This window comes from Sturnus vulgaris, chromosome 5 (genome assembly GCF_052056855.1).
Source record: "Sturnus vulgaris isolate bStuVul1 chromosome 5, bStuVul1.hap1, whole genome shotgun sequence".
NCBI lineage: Eukaryota > Metazoa > Chordata > Aves > Passeriformes > Sturnidae > Sturnus > Sturnus vulgaris.
The window spans coordinates 65,632,100-65,651,913 of NC_142247.1; the positions used below are offsets into that span (position 1 = coordinate 65,632,100).

At 37.2% G+C, this 19,814-nt stretch overlaps 1 protein-coding gene across 1 annotated transcript in view; it reads right to left on the reverse strand.

The window, feature by feature from the left end:
- Positions 1–19,814, reverse strand: part of PCLO (piccolo presynaptic cytomatrix protein) — a 322,162-nt gene that overhangs the window by 296,421 nt on the left and 5,927 nt on the right. Inside the window, exons 2-3 of the mRNA XM_088165885.1 lie at positions 18,555–19,770; positions 6,660–8,060 (exon numbers count right to left, since the gene is read on the reverse strand). Of these exons, the coding sequence (XP_088022011.1) occupies positions 6,660–8,060; positions 18,555–19,770 (2,617 nt within the window). The remainder of the gene's footprint in view (positions 1–6,659; positions 8,061–18,554; positions 19,771–19,814) is intronic.

Sequence of the window (19,814 nt, forward strand, 5' to 3'; positions counted from 1 at the left end):
GCTCTGCATTAATCGCTCACCTAAGCATTTTATCTTTCAAAAATGCAAAGGCATCTAAAATGGAATAAATATATGTAAGTAAAGAACTCATTGCAAATTAATTCCAAGTGGATGAAAAATAGCCATAAAGACAGGAGCTGTGTGTGCCAGCAAAACTGCTGCTGTAGACATCCCTTTGGATTTCACACCATCAGTGGCCATTACCAATATTAATAAAAGCCATCTGGCCTTACATGGCTTTCTGTCTATATCTCATTGTTGGTTTCAATGGAGTTCTTTGTTCAGAGAGGTAATTTGGAAACTTTTAGAGACTAGAGTAAAGGAAATAAATAGCAGGCAATTAATCATGGTAATAGTCCTTCCAAAAGTCACACTATTACTTTGAGCAATGAGACCAATCTTCACTCCTTTAATTTAATTTCAGGGGGAAAAAACCAAAACCTAATTTTATGGTCATAAATACTGAAAAGGAAAATCAACAAGAATGCAATCATGTAACTTGTGCCTTGACTAATAACCACACAGATCTAAGATGCCTTGTTTTCAAATATCATCCCAAGATCACATTCAGAAATAACCATCAAAACCTGACTGCCAAAAAATGAGACTGCATTAGTGTATAATTTGCTCTGGACCAAGCAGCCCTACTGAACTGCAAGACACCTGTTCAGAGAAAGTTGTGAGAAAGTAAGGATGTTTTCGTTTCCCTCCACAGAGATGGGGAATTCAAACAAAACCATCACAGGACATCTACTGAACATCCAGGTTATCTGGATGCAGTGGTTCGCTTTGTTGAAACTTGAGTGCACACTCATGGGATCTTAGAGGAAATTGGGAGACAAGAAGCTTGGCTGTACTATGGCAGCAACAGGCCTGAGATGAGGATGAGTCCTGAAGTCACATGCCTATTTGCAAATCTGCATTTTGCATATAATACCATGGAAGAAGAAATAAACTTGGCAAACCATCACCACATCACACTCGACTCTGGGCAGGCCTTATTATTGTTATTAACTATTAAAGTAGCTGTAGCTACTTTAGCTGGTGTTCTTAATGCCAATTAGTACTGCCTCTGGTTGAATATTCTCAAAGACACACTAAAATCAGACCCCGCAAGAGGTTTCCATGTCTGGACTTCAAAGGGGTTTAAACAGAATCTAAAAAGGAACTTTCCTGCTTAAAAGGAACAGCTCAAGCCATGTGCAGAAGACAGAAGTTCAGGCCTCTGTAAAATCACCAGGTCAAAGCTGGGTTTTTTGGAATAGGTTTAGCTGAGGCATCAGAGAAGGACACAAGCTTCTAATATCCTTGCAAGTATCAGTCTGTCTTTAAGCATTTAAATACCTCTGCAAATGTGAGACAGAAATCTAACTTTGTTGTTGAAGCTTAAGCTCTTCAAGCTCATTTAAAAAATTAATTCAGGCATTAAATTTTTAAAAAATATTTATCTGTGTTCAGTTTTGACTAAATAATCAATCATAGAGTCATTCCATATTAGCCCTTCAATTCTGTATATACACAATATATGTGCTCTATAGGAAAAATGGAAGAGGGGAGTCATTCTGCTATGAAAAATATTTCCACTTTAACATTTTTGTCTGTCATGCATATTTAATAAGTTAAACAGAAGAGTAAGATACCTAAATTGGAGTGAGATTAATTTCATTCTGACAGTCAAGAAATATAGTGGGGTTTTTATCATGTAACATGCACTCTGTTTTTCAATGCCAGATTTTGTCTTTCAAAGTAATAATTAGCTGTAGTTTTAATATTTTCTCAATTATAAAGAATTATCATTTAATGGATAAAATTTCCACAAATGTTAGGGAGTACATTGCATTAGCCTATTATGTTCTGTATTATTTAGTTACTTTATTAAACAGTAATAGCATTCACTTTCTTACAATCAAAATTTTAAAAGGTTCTTTAAAAGGAGAGGGAAGAAGCAGAGAAGATAAATTATGCAGCTGAAAGGAGTGATTGTTTTTCTCTTTGTCTCTTTAGTGCAAATTCTTCTTCACTATGTTTCACAGACACCATCTGTTTCCAAAATAACCCATCACCAAACATAAGAGAGAAGAGAGGAGTTTCCTATAGGAGCTAAACCTGCCAGTTTGCAGAGCAGTCTGAGCTTTCTCAAGTAGGAAATAAATGACAGAACAGAGCTGGTAATTAATTAAAGATAGGCAATGGGTGTCACCTCAAATGGTGCTGTACACTATTTCAGGGATTTTTATTAGAAAAGTAGATGGATTATTACTTTGTAATGTTGCTGCACATTTGTTTTAAGAAGTCCAAAGCATATTTGGGCTTTCAATAGCAGGGTTTGATTCACTTAGTTCAGGTTTGGGGTTTTTTGCAGATTATTTTTTAAAGCCTACTTTTGAAGCTTGAGTATAAGGGCACACTTTCTCAAGACCTCACTCCATTTCACATAGTCTTGGTAAAACAATCTAGCAGAATTATTTACACTAGATGGTCACTCCCCAAGCCAGTTCCCTTTCTGCAGGATTCTGGGAGGAGGTAGAAAAACCCAAGATGTATCCAGGTATCATGGTATATTATACCATACCACCACAAAATCGCTCCCTTCATCTCCAGAGACACTTGTATCAGTTCCAAAATGCTATTTACTGCTACTTCGAGAAGTTCATACTAGAAGAGTAAGGTACCAGTTTTTCACCTGGTTATAATACGGAGTTTAATGAGTTATCAGAAAAACATATACATTCTTTTGGCAAGTTATATACCAATCAATTTATTAAAAAAAAATATATAGGAATTTAGATTGGATATAAACCATCAAGCTTTATAGATTCCTGTCATCATATCCATCAGAGCAAAACCATTTCATACAGCCTACATGTTCCATATTAAGAAGTATCACTCTAAAATTTTTTATATTATGTATTCTGGTCATATCTCTAATAAATTACATCTTTTTCAAACAACAAGTCCTTACCAGGACAGAGATATGATGTCTCTTCAGCCCTTCCCCAGTTCTCCCTGTCCTTCTCCATCATTCAAAACATTTCTCTCCTTTCTGTAGCCTCAGTAATTTATTCCACACATGGAGCATTCTTTACTTCCCAGTGCCTTTCCAGGTAATTTTATAGCTATCAGTAGACTAAAAAGTGCTTCTGTTGTTCTGGCAGCTCTATTAGATTAAATCCATTAGCACGGTCACATATGCACATTTCACATTTTCAGCTCTGTCTTTTCATAACGTGATTCTGTTAAGATGTTCTCCTTCATATCGCCCATATAGAATCTAAAAATCTGAATTATCTTATTTTTCTTCAGTTTAGCTTTTAAACTATCTGGGGTTTTGGTTTTTTGTACTTTTTTTTTAAATTTTATTACTGCATTAATTTATCACAGGTTCTACATTCCTGACCTCAACATACTTAATTACATTATAGATAACCATCTCCACTGTTGCTCAATATTCCAAACAGTTCACTGAGTTTTAAATGCACAAAATGGTCGTTGCCACACATTTCATTTCTGGCTTAAGCAGTTGTGATCTTGTGCTTTGTTACTAAAAATAGAGCTGCTTCCAACTACCTGAGCTGGAAAGCTAATTACAGAGTTCTCCTGTAAACAGTTCTCCTCCCCATTGAGCAAATGGCAGAATAAGGAGTCTGCTAATGCATTAGGGCTCCCATGGTCCTGTGGGTCTCTGAAATCTATCAAGTGTCATTTATTTAATCATTTGTGGCTGTTTGCATCATGGATAAATTACAATTTAAGTAAATAACTGTTTGATTGTTGTATCAACAAATCAGGGAGAAAAAGAACAATCAGCTCATTTTAAGAAAAAGTATTCTAGCCTAATTCTCTGCTTGCACAAATCAAAACAATTTCACTGAATTAAACAGCATATTGTTGATTTTGACTAGGTAAGAGTCTAGTTATATTTTCTGCAGTAGAGGGGTTATTAGAGGACTGACTGCAGCAGCTTTAAGACTTTTTTGGAAGTTATTTCTGTAACATACAGGCAAAAACAAATAACTATAAGAAAGCACTCTTCCCTTTAAAGTACTCTCAGCCTTGTCTGCAGTACAGCAGGATGTTGGCTGGAAAAAATTCCCTGCTGAGAATCTTAAGGTAGAAGTTCCCATGGGGTTTAGATGCTCTTCTGCATTTGACAATGAAACATTGGTTTCCCTGTTCCATTGGACTGATCCTTATTATGTAGCCTAATACAAGCTTTGTTGGCAACAAGGGTTCAGCTGTCACTCAGTCAATAAAACTCCACTCATTTTCAGCCATTACTGAGGGAACAAAATGTAGACAACATATAAGAAACTGTCAGAAAAACTCTGATACAGCTGCAGCCCCAAAGAAAAACTAAGATTATGTTTAAGATGCCACATGTTTGTTCATCCAAAATTACTTCTAGGGGTAAGAAGGCATATAGCTTCTTTTTATCTGAATGCACAGTATAGGAATAAAATAACTAAGTAGAAAATCATCAGAAAGACCAATTTTAAAAAGCATTTCTACTTCTCCTTCCTAACTCCCAAAGAAATAAACAAGTAAATAAAACCTCCAAGCCGGTACTAAACACATTAAAAAATTTGGGGGACGAAAAGAGTATGCAAGTGAGCATAAACTATTTGCTCAGCATCATGTTTCTGTCATGTAAAAGGTATATACTATATACTGTGCAACCAGAGAGTTGCTATCTGACCATAAATACATTATTTACACAACACATTTGGGAGATGAAACTGTGATCTCCCTGTTCTGTGTGTCCAATCTTTATGAAAAGGAAAAGTCAGGATGCTCTCAGCCAAGCAAACTACATCCTATTGTGAAGGAAAATACATCGCCATTTTCAAGCAAAACTGGGTGGAAAAAAGTAGGCAAGATAGAAAATGTGGACAGAGGTTTGAAATGTGTAGTACAAGGAAGAAGAAAGTGCAAGCAGGAGCCAAAAGAGAAACAAAGAAAGGAATAAGGAAATCAAACAAAAAAAAAATCATTCCTATTTCAAGCTCTGGATATTCTAAAGAGCAGAAACAGATGGAATCTTCTATAAAAACAGTGATGAAAAACAGAAACAGAATACCAGTCTTCTCATCTTAACCAGAAGAAATCAAGGTAACATGTCCACACACCACAAAGCAGTCCCACACCATCACAACTAAGTCAACTCTGAAGACGACAAGTCATGCACCTGGGCTTGCATTGCATTTGAGCAATGTTTCACCAGAACTGACACATCCTGTTTCCATGGTACTCTGTGTATGCATATCAGAGTGTCCTTGGAGAAAGTCATAAGCATTTTTCACAATCAAATCCATATAAGTGTGTGTGTGTACCCAGAGTTGGACAATGATGGAATGCGTGTGTGTGTTTGATGGTATTCAGTGCATAAACAATGTTAAAAATCAATTGAATTCCAATTTTCAATTGCTAATCAATCTTCCTGCATTTTCAGACCTTTCTTTCTGACTTAAACGACCACAAGTACATTAGAAAACGTATTCATGTGTTAGATAAAATGTGCTTATTATATTAGGAAAAAGACCTCTCAAATGATAGTATATTTCAGAAAATAATACACAAAGTCATATGCAAACATCATAAGCAGTATTTTTCCTGCATTATGCTATTTCTTCCCACATTTATTCTCACCTTAAGACAGAGATGTGATATCCTTTTACCCTGGCAGTCATTTGTCATTTATTCACTCAGATTTCAAAGGCAGAACACCAACTACCACAATCCTCATTTGCTGCACAGACCAGTTTAAGCATCAACTGCTCACAAGTATTTTTAGGTGGTCTGCTTCTGTTGAATTTAACTTGCCAAATTCAAAAGGCAAATAAGGTGTGTCTCCACCTTTCCATTAAGCTAGTATAAAGTTTCCAATCCCCTTGTCATTAAAAAAAACCAAAAAAAACCCACAGACAAAGTAAGCAGATAAAAACATGCAATGTGAGGAAACTGTTGAAAATTAGTTGTGTAATTCTTTTAAATATGAGTAGCTGTCTCAGGCAATCACAGAAAAAGCACTTTCAAAGTGACAATCTTTAATGAATGAAGTAACTTTGCAAGCCTTGTATTGTTCTTGCCAAAAAATTACATCTTTCACCACACAGGTATCACTCAAACTTCAACCTTCCTAATGAATGCATCAGCATATTTAAAGACTCCAGAGCCAGAAGGAGATTAATGGAATAAATTTAGGGATGTATTAAACAGGAGGGAAGGGCAGTAACTAAGCACTACAACATTTCTTCATTCAATAGCTTTTTAAATCAGAGGCACCAGTTAAAGAAGCACATATTAGGAGACAATGCTGAAGTATAGGAAAAAGCTTATAACAGACTGAAAATACAGTAGTTTGCTGTGTCATAGTAGCACCAGTTCCAAAGGAGTTCATAACCATATCTGCTTATGTCTCAAGGCCTTAGCAACTACCCCTACCACACCTCCTTAATATGCCAAAAATTCTTCAGAAGTACTATCTGACAAGTGACTAAGTTTCATACAACGCAGATACTTAATTTTAGAAGACTTCCAATAATTAAATGCTCAAGAAAATTTCTGAAAAATTCAATAGTTAAAAACCAGCTACTTATGTCTCCACAGTACAAGGAGCCTGTATTAGGAATGCAGGCTGAATACAGACTCCATCACCTTACCTCAGCTATGTGCGGCATTGGGTTAAATCCACAGAGATTGCACACAACTTTCTTGCACTCAGTGCAGGTATTAAAGTTGGGGGGATCCTTAGAACCAATATTTAGTCCAGTTTTACAAAGGGGACAGGACATTTCAGGTTGGCTAGCTTTCTCTGGTTCCGACAGCCCATCAGGTTTCTTAGCTTCAGCAGCCTGAGGCTTGCTATCTTTAACCGAACCAGGCTTCTTTTCTAAATCCGATGTTTTGGTTAAAACACTATCCACTTTCGATGGTTCTGGTTTTTCAGTTGTAACAGGCTTGGCTTCTTTCTTTACAGGAACAGCTTTTGGAAGAGGCTGAGCCTGACCAGCCTCTTTGGGGGCTGCTTGAGGGGCTGGAGGCTGTGGTGGAGGCTGGGGCTGCTTCGCTGCAGGACCAGGCGGAGGGGGGCCTGATGTCTGAGACCCTGTCTGACCCGCTGTGGAAATTAAATTTGAGGCCTGGCTGAAGAATGAAGCTCCAAATCCAAAGAGTTTCCCTGTAACTGTTTCTTGTGGTGTTGTAGGCTGAGGCTTAGGGGCATCAGTGATGCCTCCCAGGTTAAGGCTGAAACGCCTCGACTGCTCCGGAGTTTTCTGAGGTGGCTGGGGCTGAGGTGCCGGCTGTGCTGGCACTGGCTTGTGTCCTGCTCCTGCTTGTGGGCCCTTGGGAGCTGGTTTTGTATCAGGCTTTGGGTTTGGTTTTGTTGGTAACTTTTTAGGATCATCTTTTGTTTGCGTTGGCTCAACAGGCTTTTGAGCTTTAGCATCTGGTCTAGCCCCAGGCTGAGATGCAAGCTTGGGATCTGACTTCTGCCGGGACACTTGTGGAACAGGTTTGGAATCTGGTTTATCCCCGGCTGGATGTGTGTCCTGGGATGGCTTGGCAAGCTCAGGCTTTGGGGAGTCTGCCACTTTCTGTTGAGTTGGAGGTCTGGGGCCTGGCAAATCCTGCTTCTGCTCTGGTGCTACAGAGGTAGATACAGTGTCTGCTATAGACTTCTGTACACTGGGTTGTTTTTGCTTTTCTTCAGCCTGTGCTGGCTTGACCTGATCAGATTTTGGAGTGGCATCTGTTTGCTGAGAGATCTCAGTGGGCTCTGAACGGGGTTGTTTTGATTTTACAGGAGGAGACCCAGGCAAGGGTGTTTGCTTTTTTTGTGGTGGAGGTTTTTTCGAATCTGCTAACTGTGAAGGATCAGGTTTTGGAGTTACATCTTTCTTTTGAACAGGCTGTGGCTGGGGAGGTGGTTTAGCTGCTGAAGGTGGAATGGGTGTCTTCTGTTTGGGTGCAGGTGGCTGTGGCCCAGGACCATGACCTAGTGCTAGGTCACCTCCTAATGTTCTTTGAACCTGGCAGTTTAAACAGAGCCATTCGCTGATCTGAAAAAAGTAAAGGCAATTATAATTAAGATATGACAAAGATAATATAATAAACATAATATTAAGTCATTCTAATATAGAAGTTGCTCCAATATTTTAAACCTCTGCGTAAAAAGGGAGAAATATCACTAAGAGTGTTTTGCAATTAACATGCACAGCTGATTATTTTCATTGTTCTCCACATCACTGTGAGTCAAGCTATCACTGAGCCCATGATTCTAATGGCTTCACATTCAGTTTACACACAGTTGAATACTGGAGGATAAAAACCCAGCAGAATGAAAAAAAGTGCATTGGAATTTCATGGGGCCCAGTGATTCATTTACAGAAATGATTTGCCAGAATAATGACAAATACTGCTAAAAGAGTTTAACACATCAAGACTGCTAACAGAAAACAATAATCAGAATTAAAACAAAATAAATGCATAATTATCTTTAAGCATACATCTATCAAGTGCTTCATATAGCTTATGCTTTCTCTAATAGTTTAAATTACAGAGCACAGGTATTGCCAGTACATATGTATCCAATGAATTAACCACAGACATGCGTAAATGGGCATCATGTATAACACAGACTTATGAATTACCACCAATTTCAGGGGGCAAGTGTTCATCCAAAAATCAGTGAGGAGTTTTGCCTGAGCCCTGATGGTATTTCAAGAGCCATAATTAGGTTTCCCAAATCTCCCTTGTTATTAGAAGTTTCTAGGGTAATTACTGCACCTCTGTATACAACAGGCAGGCCTCTCTCTTCACACAGACAAGGAATAGTGCAAATAATGTATTTACTCCTGTTTCCCATCAATTATAATGAAAGCTATAAAACATTTTTTATCATTTCCAAGCAGTATTATATAAGAGAGAAACCATATTTCTGATAAGACAGAAAAGCCCAGCTTCACCACCTGAGAAAGGATCAAATTGCTTAAAATGTAGTCACGTGCTACTTTCCCCACTTTCCATCACTAGCAGAAACATTATAGGCAGCAAAAATGCCATTCAATATGGTACAGAGTTCCATGGGCCTCCACCTGCTAGCAGATATTTAAGCAGGTCACCTGTAGCTCTTCTCCTATTCTTTAGTGTGAAAGGCAGGGTGCCAGCTACAGCATTTGCAGAGAGGAACTGCAAGTAGGAGAACACACAACATAAACCCCTTTTCCCTTAAGGATGAAGATTCCTGGATGCTGTTTCTCACCCAGATCTCAATGGTCTTAGATTTCTTTTACAATATAAATGATTCTGTGACGCTATGAAATCTCTGCTATACACCGTGGAACAAATCTAGAGGTACTACATGCAAAGAAAGATTTTGTCTGCGTAACGTCAGAGCTCACTGGAAGGAAAGAGCCCTGATGTCATGCACTGAGGCAATGAATTCATTATTTTGGAGTGCCTTGCCAGCCTTGTATTTTTGCAACAGCAAACATTAGGAATTGGATACATCTCCCTAAAACACAGTTACTTCCATTATTCTGATAAACATGGTATAAACACACACTCTGGCATATAAGTTCACTATTACTAAGAGCTTCACAAAGCAATCACAGTTTCTGGCCTCAGCTGTAAAGTTCCATTCATAATAAGGCTGCTCTTATCTTCCATTTTCAGTGCAACTTTTTTAGATTGTTTAAACAATTCTCTATTCTACTTGCAACCATATAGCAAATGACTGTCAAAAGGGGAAAACAACTGAAAAAAATCTGGAACACGTTTAAACTCTCCTTTGAATTATGAAACGAATTAAGTTCAGACCTGTACAGAGGACTTGAGCAAGGATTACATTTATCTGAACTCCCATTTTGTTTGCTTAATGATCACTCCCCTTTCCTGATTTTAGATATCAGTTATATAATTTAATCAGATACATACTAATACCATTTCTGGATTAATCCTTAAGGGCTTTCTAGGGCTTAAGTGTAATCAAAGACCAGGCTGTCACAGTTGTCTGGCTTTGGCAAAGTAACTAAGATTTCTTATATTAAGTAGGTAGGCTCTGCTCTACAGTGGAGAAAGACAAGATCCTATGAGGGCTGAACTTAAAATGGAAAATGTACAAAGTTTCAATTCACAGTATTATTTTTTAAATCTTTCTGGTTTAAACATAAAATTCCTCCCATGCACTTTAGTGGGAGGAATTAAGTTCCGAAATGCTCAAGTCATTATAGGTTACATACATCTTCAAATAAATACAAAACTGCACAAACTATAGTCCTGTGATTGGAACAGCAGGCGTTCAAAATGAAATGTGCTATGCGATATAGTTTTCTATCAAACATTTGCCTGATTGAGATTTTCCATAAATTTTAACAGGAACAGATTTCCATTAAATACAGAGGCTCTTACACATTATTATAGATGAAGCAAAACTTACTGCTGCTGTAGATACCTAAAATACAAGTGTTTCTCTATCCTTAAAAATGTTCTTGGGCAGCAGTTCTGTGACCTCCTAGTTTCTTTCTCCACATTCCTAATATCTTTATGTGAAATTAAAAAGCAAAATTTTCCAGAGGAACTTGTGAGCTTTAGCAGTTCCTGTCTGTGAGGGAGATTCTTCTTCTTTGATGCTGAGAAAGCCAAACTGTCTGTTTTTAACACATGGATCTTAGTTCTAGAAGAAACCTTCATTCTGAGACCCATGCCAACAAGTGCCCTAACTAGGACAGTAAACTTGAGATTTCATGCAGGATTTTTGTTCAGATTTCAATTCCTGAGCAAAGAAAATTGCTGCACTGTTTTCTAACTGCTGTAGAAACTATATGCCCTCAAAACAACAAAAAAGTACTTAAAACATATTTTATGCATTCATCAATCAACTTCATTCATCAACTCTTTTAGTTTGACCAAGTGAATTTATTCTGTATTTTATTAATAAAACACCCATGGAGAATTACTTTGAAAAAAATTATAAAAACACTACATTCCATAGATTATGAATGCATAAAGGGAAGCTAACAGTTGACACTAATAACAAATAGCAACTATACTTCAGTACTTCTCCCTATCCCAAACAAAGCCAACACAGTTGAAGGCAATGCAGTGTCTATTCATTCTTTTCAAACTGTTTGAGATTTGTTCTAACACATACCCATCAAAAGCAACAGGAAAGCTGTCAGCAAGTGCATTGCCTGGCATGCTTAATTTCTATCCCTGCAGATGATGTAGGGGAGGAAGAGAATCTATCTTGATTCTATAATTCCAGAAGTACATGAGAAATAAATTTTGACTTGCAGATTGAACATATTTAATATAAAAATTACTGGCACACAATATGAATGTGGCTCTCAGAAGCCATGTTAACAGTCCTTCTGTAAAGCAGAGCTGCACTCCAAGTGAATGGATCTCATTCTCATTTAGAAGTCATTCGCTGCTATAAAAAGAAACTTAAAATACACATAAAATATTAACATCCCTTTACATTACCAGAGATATGTAAATGGATTTTGCTGACACTGCTCAGCTCCAAAGCTTTATTGACAAAATTAGCTTCTTGTTTGAAAACACAGTAACTTATTTGGTCCCTGACAATTTCAAAGAGCAGTGACGAATCCAGATTTGGCTCTTAGCAGACGTTTTTGCCAAGATGATGAGAAAAATATGAAAAATAAAGTGCTCAAGCACATGATTTTATGCAGCTTCATGCAGTGTGGAAGAATACTCTGAGACAATAAACGAAATCAGAAAATCTTGTTAGGAACAAAAAATTAAAAAAAAACAACTATCGCAAACCAAATTAAATTGGTACATAAACATACGAGTTAAAATGTCTTCTAAAGAAGCTTAAGCAATACTGGAGCAAGGTTGTTTTTTTTTTCTACACCATCATTCCATGAGTAAGTCCTCAGATGTTCAAAGTAATTACACTGAACCAAACATTTAACAATTGTACAGAGTATGCAACTGATGCTCATTTCAGGCAAATACATCATCACTAGAAAATACATATTTACCTTCCTTTCAGGAATATGATGAGTTTGCCAGGAAACACTGACTCAAGATGCTCACAAACATGACACTGGATTCCAGTCAGCAGCATGGTCCATGGGTATCCATTCCACAAACCACAGCAGTGGTTACAAGCTCTGTAGCTTAGTGCTAAACTAATGCTGGCACAAGCTTTTTAAATAGACATATTGAAAAACTATTTTAAAATGCTACTTAGCTGTTCTAAAGCTACTAAACACTACTGAATGAATTATTTTATGCAGTTATCACAATCTTAAAACATACTCCACTACTCTGCTTAAATTACCAATACAAAAAAATCTGTAGTTTGCATATGAATTATGAATGTTTGGGGAACTATTATTTTATAGCTTACATAATTAGAATCATAAAGCAAAATAGTGAATATAATCTTTTGATTTTTTTTTTAATTTAGCATTTCAGAATATCTAAAACCTAGGGTTTTTTATAGTCAAGGATATGATTAAGCTGCCTCATGCACATAGTAAGAAAAAAGACTTTTAAACACAGCTCAGTGCACTGCATCATGTAGTAATGCAACAAATGCTCATTGCTTTCATCAACTGCACTGCGATTTAATATTCCAGAAACACGTGAACGATTGACAAAAAACATAACTGCAAATCAAGAGAGTGGCCAAGAAAAGGTTAACAAAGTTCATCTGTGCTGCACGGAGCAAATCATGGAAAGGATTAATCTGTCTGGTGAGAGCAGGGCTGGGCCGTGCTGCCCAGTGACTGCCCAGCAAACACCACCCACATCACATGGCCTCACATAGTAGTAAATTACAGTTGCTGAGCAACAGCAATACTGGCGCAGATGGCTGACTGCAGTTGACATCTTTAGCTATGCAGATTAATTTATTATTTACTTGTGTTAAAAACTGGACGGGCCAGCCTTCTGGACTAATGAGAAAACACTCCAGCATATTGTAGAATATTGCTCAATTAAATTATTGGGACAGAATTCCCCATACAGAGGGGTTTTGCCTCCATGTTCAGCCCCTTATGTAAAAGAAAAGGGAAAAAAAAAGGTAAAAAAAACCACAGGGCATCACTGCTATTTCTAGAACTAATCCTTAAAGTAAAACAGAACTGTAGGCACACAGTCTTCCTCTAAGACAGAAACAATTTGGGAGTTTGTTTAAGAATATTCCATGGAGAGAAACAATACCCTGTACTTCCATAACCCTTCTACTTGAGGACCTTTACAATTTTCCCAAATGTCTATGTGGCAGTTGTGGCTAGGGGCAGAACTATAGGAACTCTACTAACTTCATTTCATCACAAAAATTATGAATAATCCCCATTTGCATAGAAATTGCAGTGTTAGTAACTCTGGAACACCCCAAGTATTCTTTGTACTAAAGCAAATATTTCACACTTTTATGGCTTTTAAATGACAGCTAAACAAGTCTTGTTTGCATCTGCTCTCTGATCAATTTGAACCCACACTAAAGTCCATCAGCTTTACAGAACTCTTCTCACTTTACTTCAGCACAATAAAGAGCTGGTAATTAAATTAAATTAATACTTCGAAAATTTTTTAAAAGTCTTGGGTTTTGTTGAAGTTTTTTTAAACTCATTTCTAATACAACTTATGATAACAGTTGATAATCAGATTTAGATCCTTGCTTTTTTTTCTGCTTTACTTATATAACCCTTATATCCCCTCCACCAAGTTCATATAGGGTGTACAGATTCAAAGCCATTTTTCCTAATATTAAAAAAACTTAAGATTTTGTTGCATGTCACTGCATCACCCACAGTGATGGCAGTTTTATCCTTGTTTATACATTGTTTACAGTCCAAGTTGCATTCTGGTTCCTCTACTACTACAACACAGCAGGGTCTAGACTGCAAACCACAGGGAATACTTCAATCAACAGCTTCCTTTACTATCATGTAATCAACAAAGATTTAATAGAGTAATTTCTATTAATTTTACTGTAAGCATAAGCAAAACTTACCTGGATTTACCACAACAATTATGGCCATCTTCCTTATTTTAAATTATTATATATTGTTATCTCTATACAACCTAATGATAATGAAAATAGCAGAAGAAAGTTAATGCTTTTCTGACTGTTTAAATTCTGTATAGTTACTGATCCTACTTCATGCCCAAGTATGTTTTGGAGATTTAGAGCTGCAGGATTTTAATAAGGAAAATACAAATACCAAAAATTATTATAAATATATGAACTAAAATACTACATTTTAAAATCAAATGTTGTCATACGATTGTAAATAAAAACAGAGGCAGAAACAGAAAAAAAAAAAAAAAAGAAAATCAAAGCAATAAGATGTAGTACAATTTATATGGAAAATTTCTAGCCCTACCAAAAAAGGTGAAAAAATATCCCCTCCCCCACAAAAGTTTACAATAACAACAAAAAAAGAAAATGTTTCAGACTGAGTTAAAAATTTTTCATGTTGAATTGAAAAATAAATGTACAATCCAGTAAAAAGTTCTACTTGATCAGAAACTATACTCTCCACTTGGAGATAGTCAACAGTTGGAGGTTTGTTATCCCTACTCTTGGAATTTTTATCCCTTTTTAAGAATTCACTTTATCTCCACCCAGAAGAACTTTTGGCAAATAAACAAATCTTATATCAATACACAGCTTCACATTATTTGAATGTACAATTTTCATCACAGGTGGGCTCCAGGAGCCGAGCCCACACAGCCAAATATCCAACATTAACAGCTTTAATAGTCTGCTTGATCATCAGCTTTACAGATGACCATCATAAAGAATGTAATGACTTTGTCATTATACTTTAAACCCTTGCTCAGTCTGTGTTGCATGTGTCTTCCAATAAATATCTCACAGAGAGTGAAAATTTACTCCAGCTATTGAGCATATGCACTGATCAATTAGATTTAACTATAGCAGCTCATGCTTTTTGCCTTTTTTCCTCAAGATGTCTTTGTTCATTTTCAGAAAGCTTACTCCTATTCAAATGTTCTAATGGGATGAATCTTTTTTTGGGAAGGGCTGGTTTCTGTTGCTAATGGCTCATGGGAGTGGGTTTGGAAAAATAAAATGGTAAAACATTTAGAAAAATAAGTCACTACATAATAAAATATATACTTCCTACAAGGTTCTGATGCACATGAAAGGCAAATGAAATAGAGTAGCAGACCTCAAACATGCTTATATAATTTTCCCATTACTTTATGCAACTGTTGCTAGGCAGTCATGTGCCATGGTGATGAGTGGAGTATGAATACCTAGACAGATTAGAGAGACATATGTTACTGAACACTTATGTGTGGTGGTTTTCTCTCCAGGCTGCTGTACAAAAGCAAGACACCAACTATCCTTCTTCCCCAAGAGGACTGCAATGTCAGATGGTTCAGAGAAACAGTTCAAGGGGTCTGACCTTGTGGCAATACAGGTATCACTTTCTGCTCTTAGTTACAGAGTTCTCTCTAGTGACTTAAAACAGACAGAGTGCATGTACTACTGAATTTTAAATAGAGGTTCAAATGAATAAAATGAATTAATTTTTTTTATCTGCATTTTATAATGGCTTTACAATGTGTGCAATCTACTTCCTAAGTCAGTTTTTAAAGCTTCTAAATTCTTTTCAGGATCAGCTAGAAATATAGAACATTGAAATGTAGAAAGATTTACATTGGAAAAATTATTCACTCAATTAGTTCTGGAGACTGAGCTACCTTGTATTAAACTTGTAAGGAGACTCTCATAGGAAAGCAATTCCAGCAGCTGCACAAAGGGAAAATTTTAGAGAACAAAAGTAATTTTTTTTTCTAAATAAATGCCTTCCATTCCCTACATCCAATTTGAAACTATTTGCTTCCTCATAAGCAATGTGTTTAACATAAGCAATAAAATCAGTAGTTATAAAAGACATGGGAAAAGCACAATGCAGGATTCCAGAATCAAGAAAAATGGCAAAAAAAAAAAAAAAAAAAAAGAAAAAAAAATCAATAGAGAAAGCTAAAGTCAGTAAGTCCAAAGGTAAGACACAGAATTTGTGACCAACAGTACTTCAGGAGAAGTTAAAATACAAGAAGCCAAAAGAAAAAATTGCACCATAAGCAAGAAAACTGACAAGCAAGTTACAAACCATGATCTTCCTGATAGATGGGAAGAAATGGGTAAAGTATTGTAAAAAGGGAATCAGAAACTTTTGTTAAAAAGCTAAATACTTAAAGTAAACAAAGTAGAAGGCAAAATTAATAATAACTCAAGCGAGAACCTTGACAGCTGAAAAAAGTGAAAAAGTACGTGCCAGAGGAAGTTCCATTAATTTTGATTCCAATATTCAGTAATAAAGTCAAATGTGATTTTTATCAGACTTCAATGGCAGACTGGAGCAGGAAACCCACAATGAAGTTTCAGCAAGACAGCTGGTGGTGCAAAGCTGAGCAAATGAGAAAAGCCTAAGTGGGAGTCAGGAGATTGGAACTAATAGCTGAATAAATTAGATGTCCAATACCTTCATTTTCTGAAATGACTTCATCGTGAAATAAATGCATATCCTGTGTTTATTTGAATGTGTAATATGAAATTCAAATCTGCTTTTACATATGTATGCAATCAGTTAGTCTTAAGTGCAGCTGTATTTATTGTCTCAAAGTCCTGAATTTCACACTTACAGAGTACCCATTTCAAAAACTAGTAGTTATTCACAGAATTTCCAAATACTTGGAAATCTTCTTACATAAACTCTCTCCCAAAACCTGTTTCATTTGAACACATCAAAATTGTTGACCAATTCCACAGGAAATCTGAAGATTTTAAAGAAAACAAACTAAGGGTTTCAAGAGACTCCAGGAGCACACTACAGACATGAACAACTCAGAACTCACAAATAAATATAAGAAGTTCTGGCTTAAAAACATTGGCAGAATTGGAAGGCAAAGGTTTGCAAAAAAAACTTTCCCATTTACTTTAATATCTATCCATCTATCCATCACACTTCTTGCCTGTTATATATCTTTTTTTTTTTTTTACACTAACAATCCAGAATGACCTTTCCTCATGTAGACCCTGAAATATATACAGCCACCTGGTTAGCTGCAGATGCTCTGAAGTTTCTGCACACAGATGTTCAAGTCATGCCTTTTCCAGTCTAGGCTTCGATGCCAGATATCTCAATCCTCAGTTTCCCTAAACTCAAGACATGACCCTCCTAAACCAAGCAATGTGCTACCAGTGGTTACTGCATTTATTTTTTTTCGGGCTTAAATTTGCAATTTTAACCAAAAAAATCCAAATATCATATTGCTGGATGCAAAAAGTCTGCTGTTTGTTACCAGGTAGCTACAAATAAACGTGCTGGAAAGAAAACGAGCAGCTAGCAGTGTCCTTAAATCACTGTGTTAATGAATACACAGGTTGCCCAGAAAGGCTGTCAGGCCTCCATCCTTAAAGATATTTAACACTGTCTAAACCTGCTTGAGGTGACACTACTTTGAGCAGAAGTTTAGACTACAACATATCCAGAGCACCTTTCCAGCTTCAGAAATTCTCTGATTCAATTTTAAATATACAGGTAGTATTGATCAGGTTCAAAATACAGTAGTAGTCTGTACTTCTTCCCGTGTGCATCTCAGATCAGCTAAATTAATACCAAAGCAAGACAAAAAAAAAGTTTCCCAAATATCCCTTTTGATTATCATTACTTAGCCTTTGATGCCAGGTCTACTATGCTTGAATTTCCATAAATTGGTAAAAGTGTTGGTACTGAAAACAAACTCCAATTACTTTGCAAATTTAAAAGTAGCATATCAGGATGTACAAGAAACTGATCAAACAGTTGCATGAAGCTTCATTCCCATGCAGAGCAATAAAGGATATGTATAAGCAATAAATCAGGTTAAAATAAATTCATTTGAAGTCCTAATATTGCTCTCTACTCCATTTTTATGTTATAGAATTACAGTAAGAATGGTAATCAAGGTTGGAAATAGTCCACAGAGATCTTAACATCCCACAAGAATGAAATAACCCACATACCAGCAAGTCAAACTCATGACTCAGGCTTTCAACTAACACAACTGAACACTGACACAGTTGTAAAACAAATCCACTCCACATCCTTTCCTAAGCCACACACTGGAGTAATGAAGACTGATCTTTTGTTGTTTTTGTTTTTGCTTAGTTAGTTCTTAGAGCAGAAAATATTATTTATCTATAAAGATATTTGCACATGAGTATTGTGGTCAGATTATAAACATAGACACCAGATGATTAAAAACAATCAGAATGAGACAAAAGTCACACTGGGTTTTCTCCTCTTTTGATATGAAGAGATGAGAACACATTTCTAAATCTATATGAGCAGAGAACCATTACCTTCTTTTTTTTTCCTCCAGTTCCACCCTGTTTTACTCATAAGCAGTTTTCTGAAATAGCATTAATTTTTTACTAAACTTGTTAAATTATCATGATGATATACTGTAGTACATCTGGTGTTTCAACATAGCAAAGGTAAACTGAATTGTTTGCTCTGGTAATGAACACCAGTTTGAAAATGACTCACCTCTGTGATATGAGGATTAGGATTGAATCCACACAGGCTGCAGACGACAGTGTGACACTGGGTGCACGTGTTGTAGTTGGCCTTTTCGGGAGTGTGCAGCAGCAGCTCGGTGGTTGTACAAAGAGGGCAGAAGGTTTTCTTTGGGGCAGACTCGGTGGGTTGGCTTGCACCTGCCTGCTTTTGCTGCGGGGGTTTCTCAGGCCCTGGTTGCTGGCCGGGTGGTTTTGCAGGTCCTGCAGTCTGAGAAGGTGCTTTCGTAGGCCCTGCCTGGGGTGGCACTTGTTTGACAAGCCCTGTTTGCTGCGGAGGTGGCTTCCCAGATCCAGGCTGAGGTGGTTGTTTTGCAGGTCCTGTTTGCTGAGCAGATGGCTTTTCAGGTGCAGGTTGCTGAGAAGGCTGTTTTGGAGGCCCTGCCTGCTGGGAAGATGGTTTTACAGGACCTCCTTGCCGTGCAGGCTGTTGTGATGGTTGTTTCGCAGGTCCTGGCTGCTGTGATGATGGTTTTGTGGGAGGTGGTGTTTGGGATGTCATTTTACTGTCTGGTTGCTGTGGGGATGGTTTTGTTGGGCCTGACGAAGGTTTTGCAGAAGTTTGTTGTTGAACAGGTTTCGTTGGTTCTGGTTGTGGCTGAGATTTCTGTGGTCCTCTCAGCTGGGGTGGTTGTTTCGCTTGCTCTTGCTTAGCATCTGCTGGTTGGCCATGGCCTGGTTTCTGAACTTGCTTTGGTTCCCCAGGCTGCTGCTGCTGAGGCACTGGCTTGGAAGACTCAGTTTGTTGGACAGTAGGTCTGACAGGTCCTTGTTGAACAGCTGGCTTTGGAGACTGTGGCTGAGTTGGATGTTTCGCAGGGCTCCTCTGCTCCTCAGGTTTTCCTTGCTCTTTTGGGGCAACTTTTTGTTTCCTACCGGCTTCTTCATGAGTAGTATCTGAATCCGATATCAAATCAAAAGGATTGAATTTGTTCACAACTGAAGTGACTGCACTCAATGGATTGGCTTCTGAGAGAAAACTGGGCATCATACTTGGCTTCTGATCTTCTTTAAAATCAGTCCTGGACTTTGATTCCCGTAGACTAAGAGTAGAAGGGCTCCGTCCAGGTGCCCGTTGTTCTGTCTTCAGCACATCTACTGTTCTGCTTTTACTTAAACCTGATGGTCCTGGATCTGGAGGCTTACCTGGTTGTCTGGGATGGCGGCTTGTATCAAGTTCAGGATGTCTGCAGAGAGAAAATGTCATAAAATTAAAATAATGTATAATACG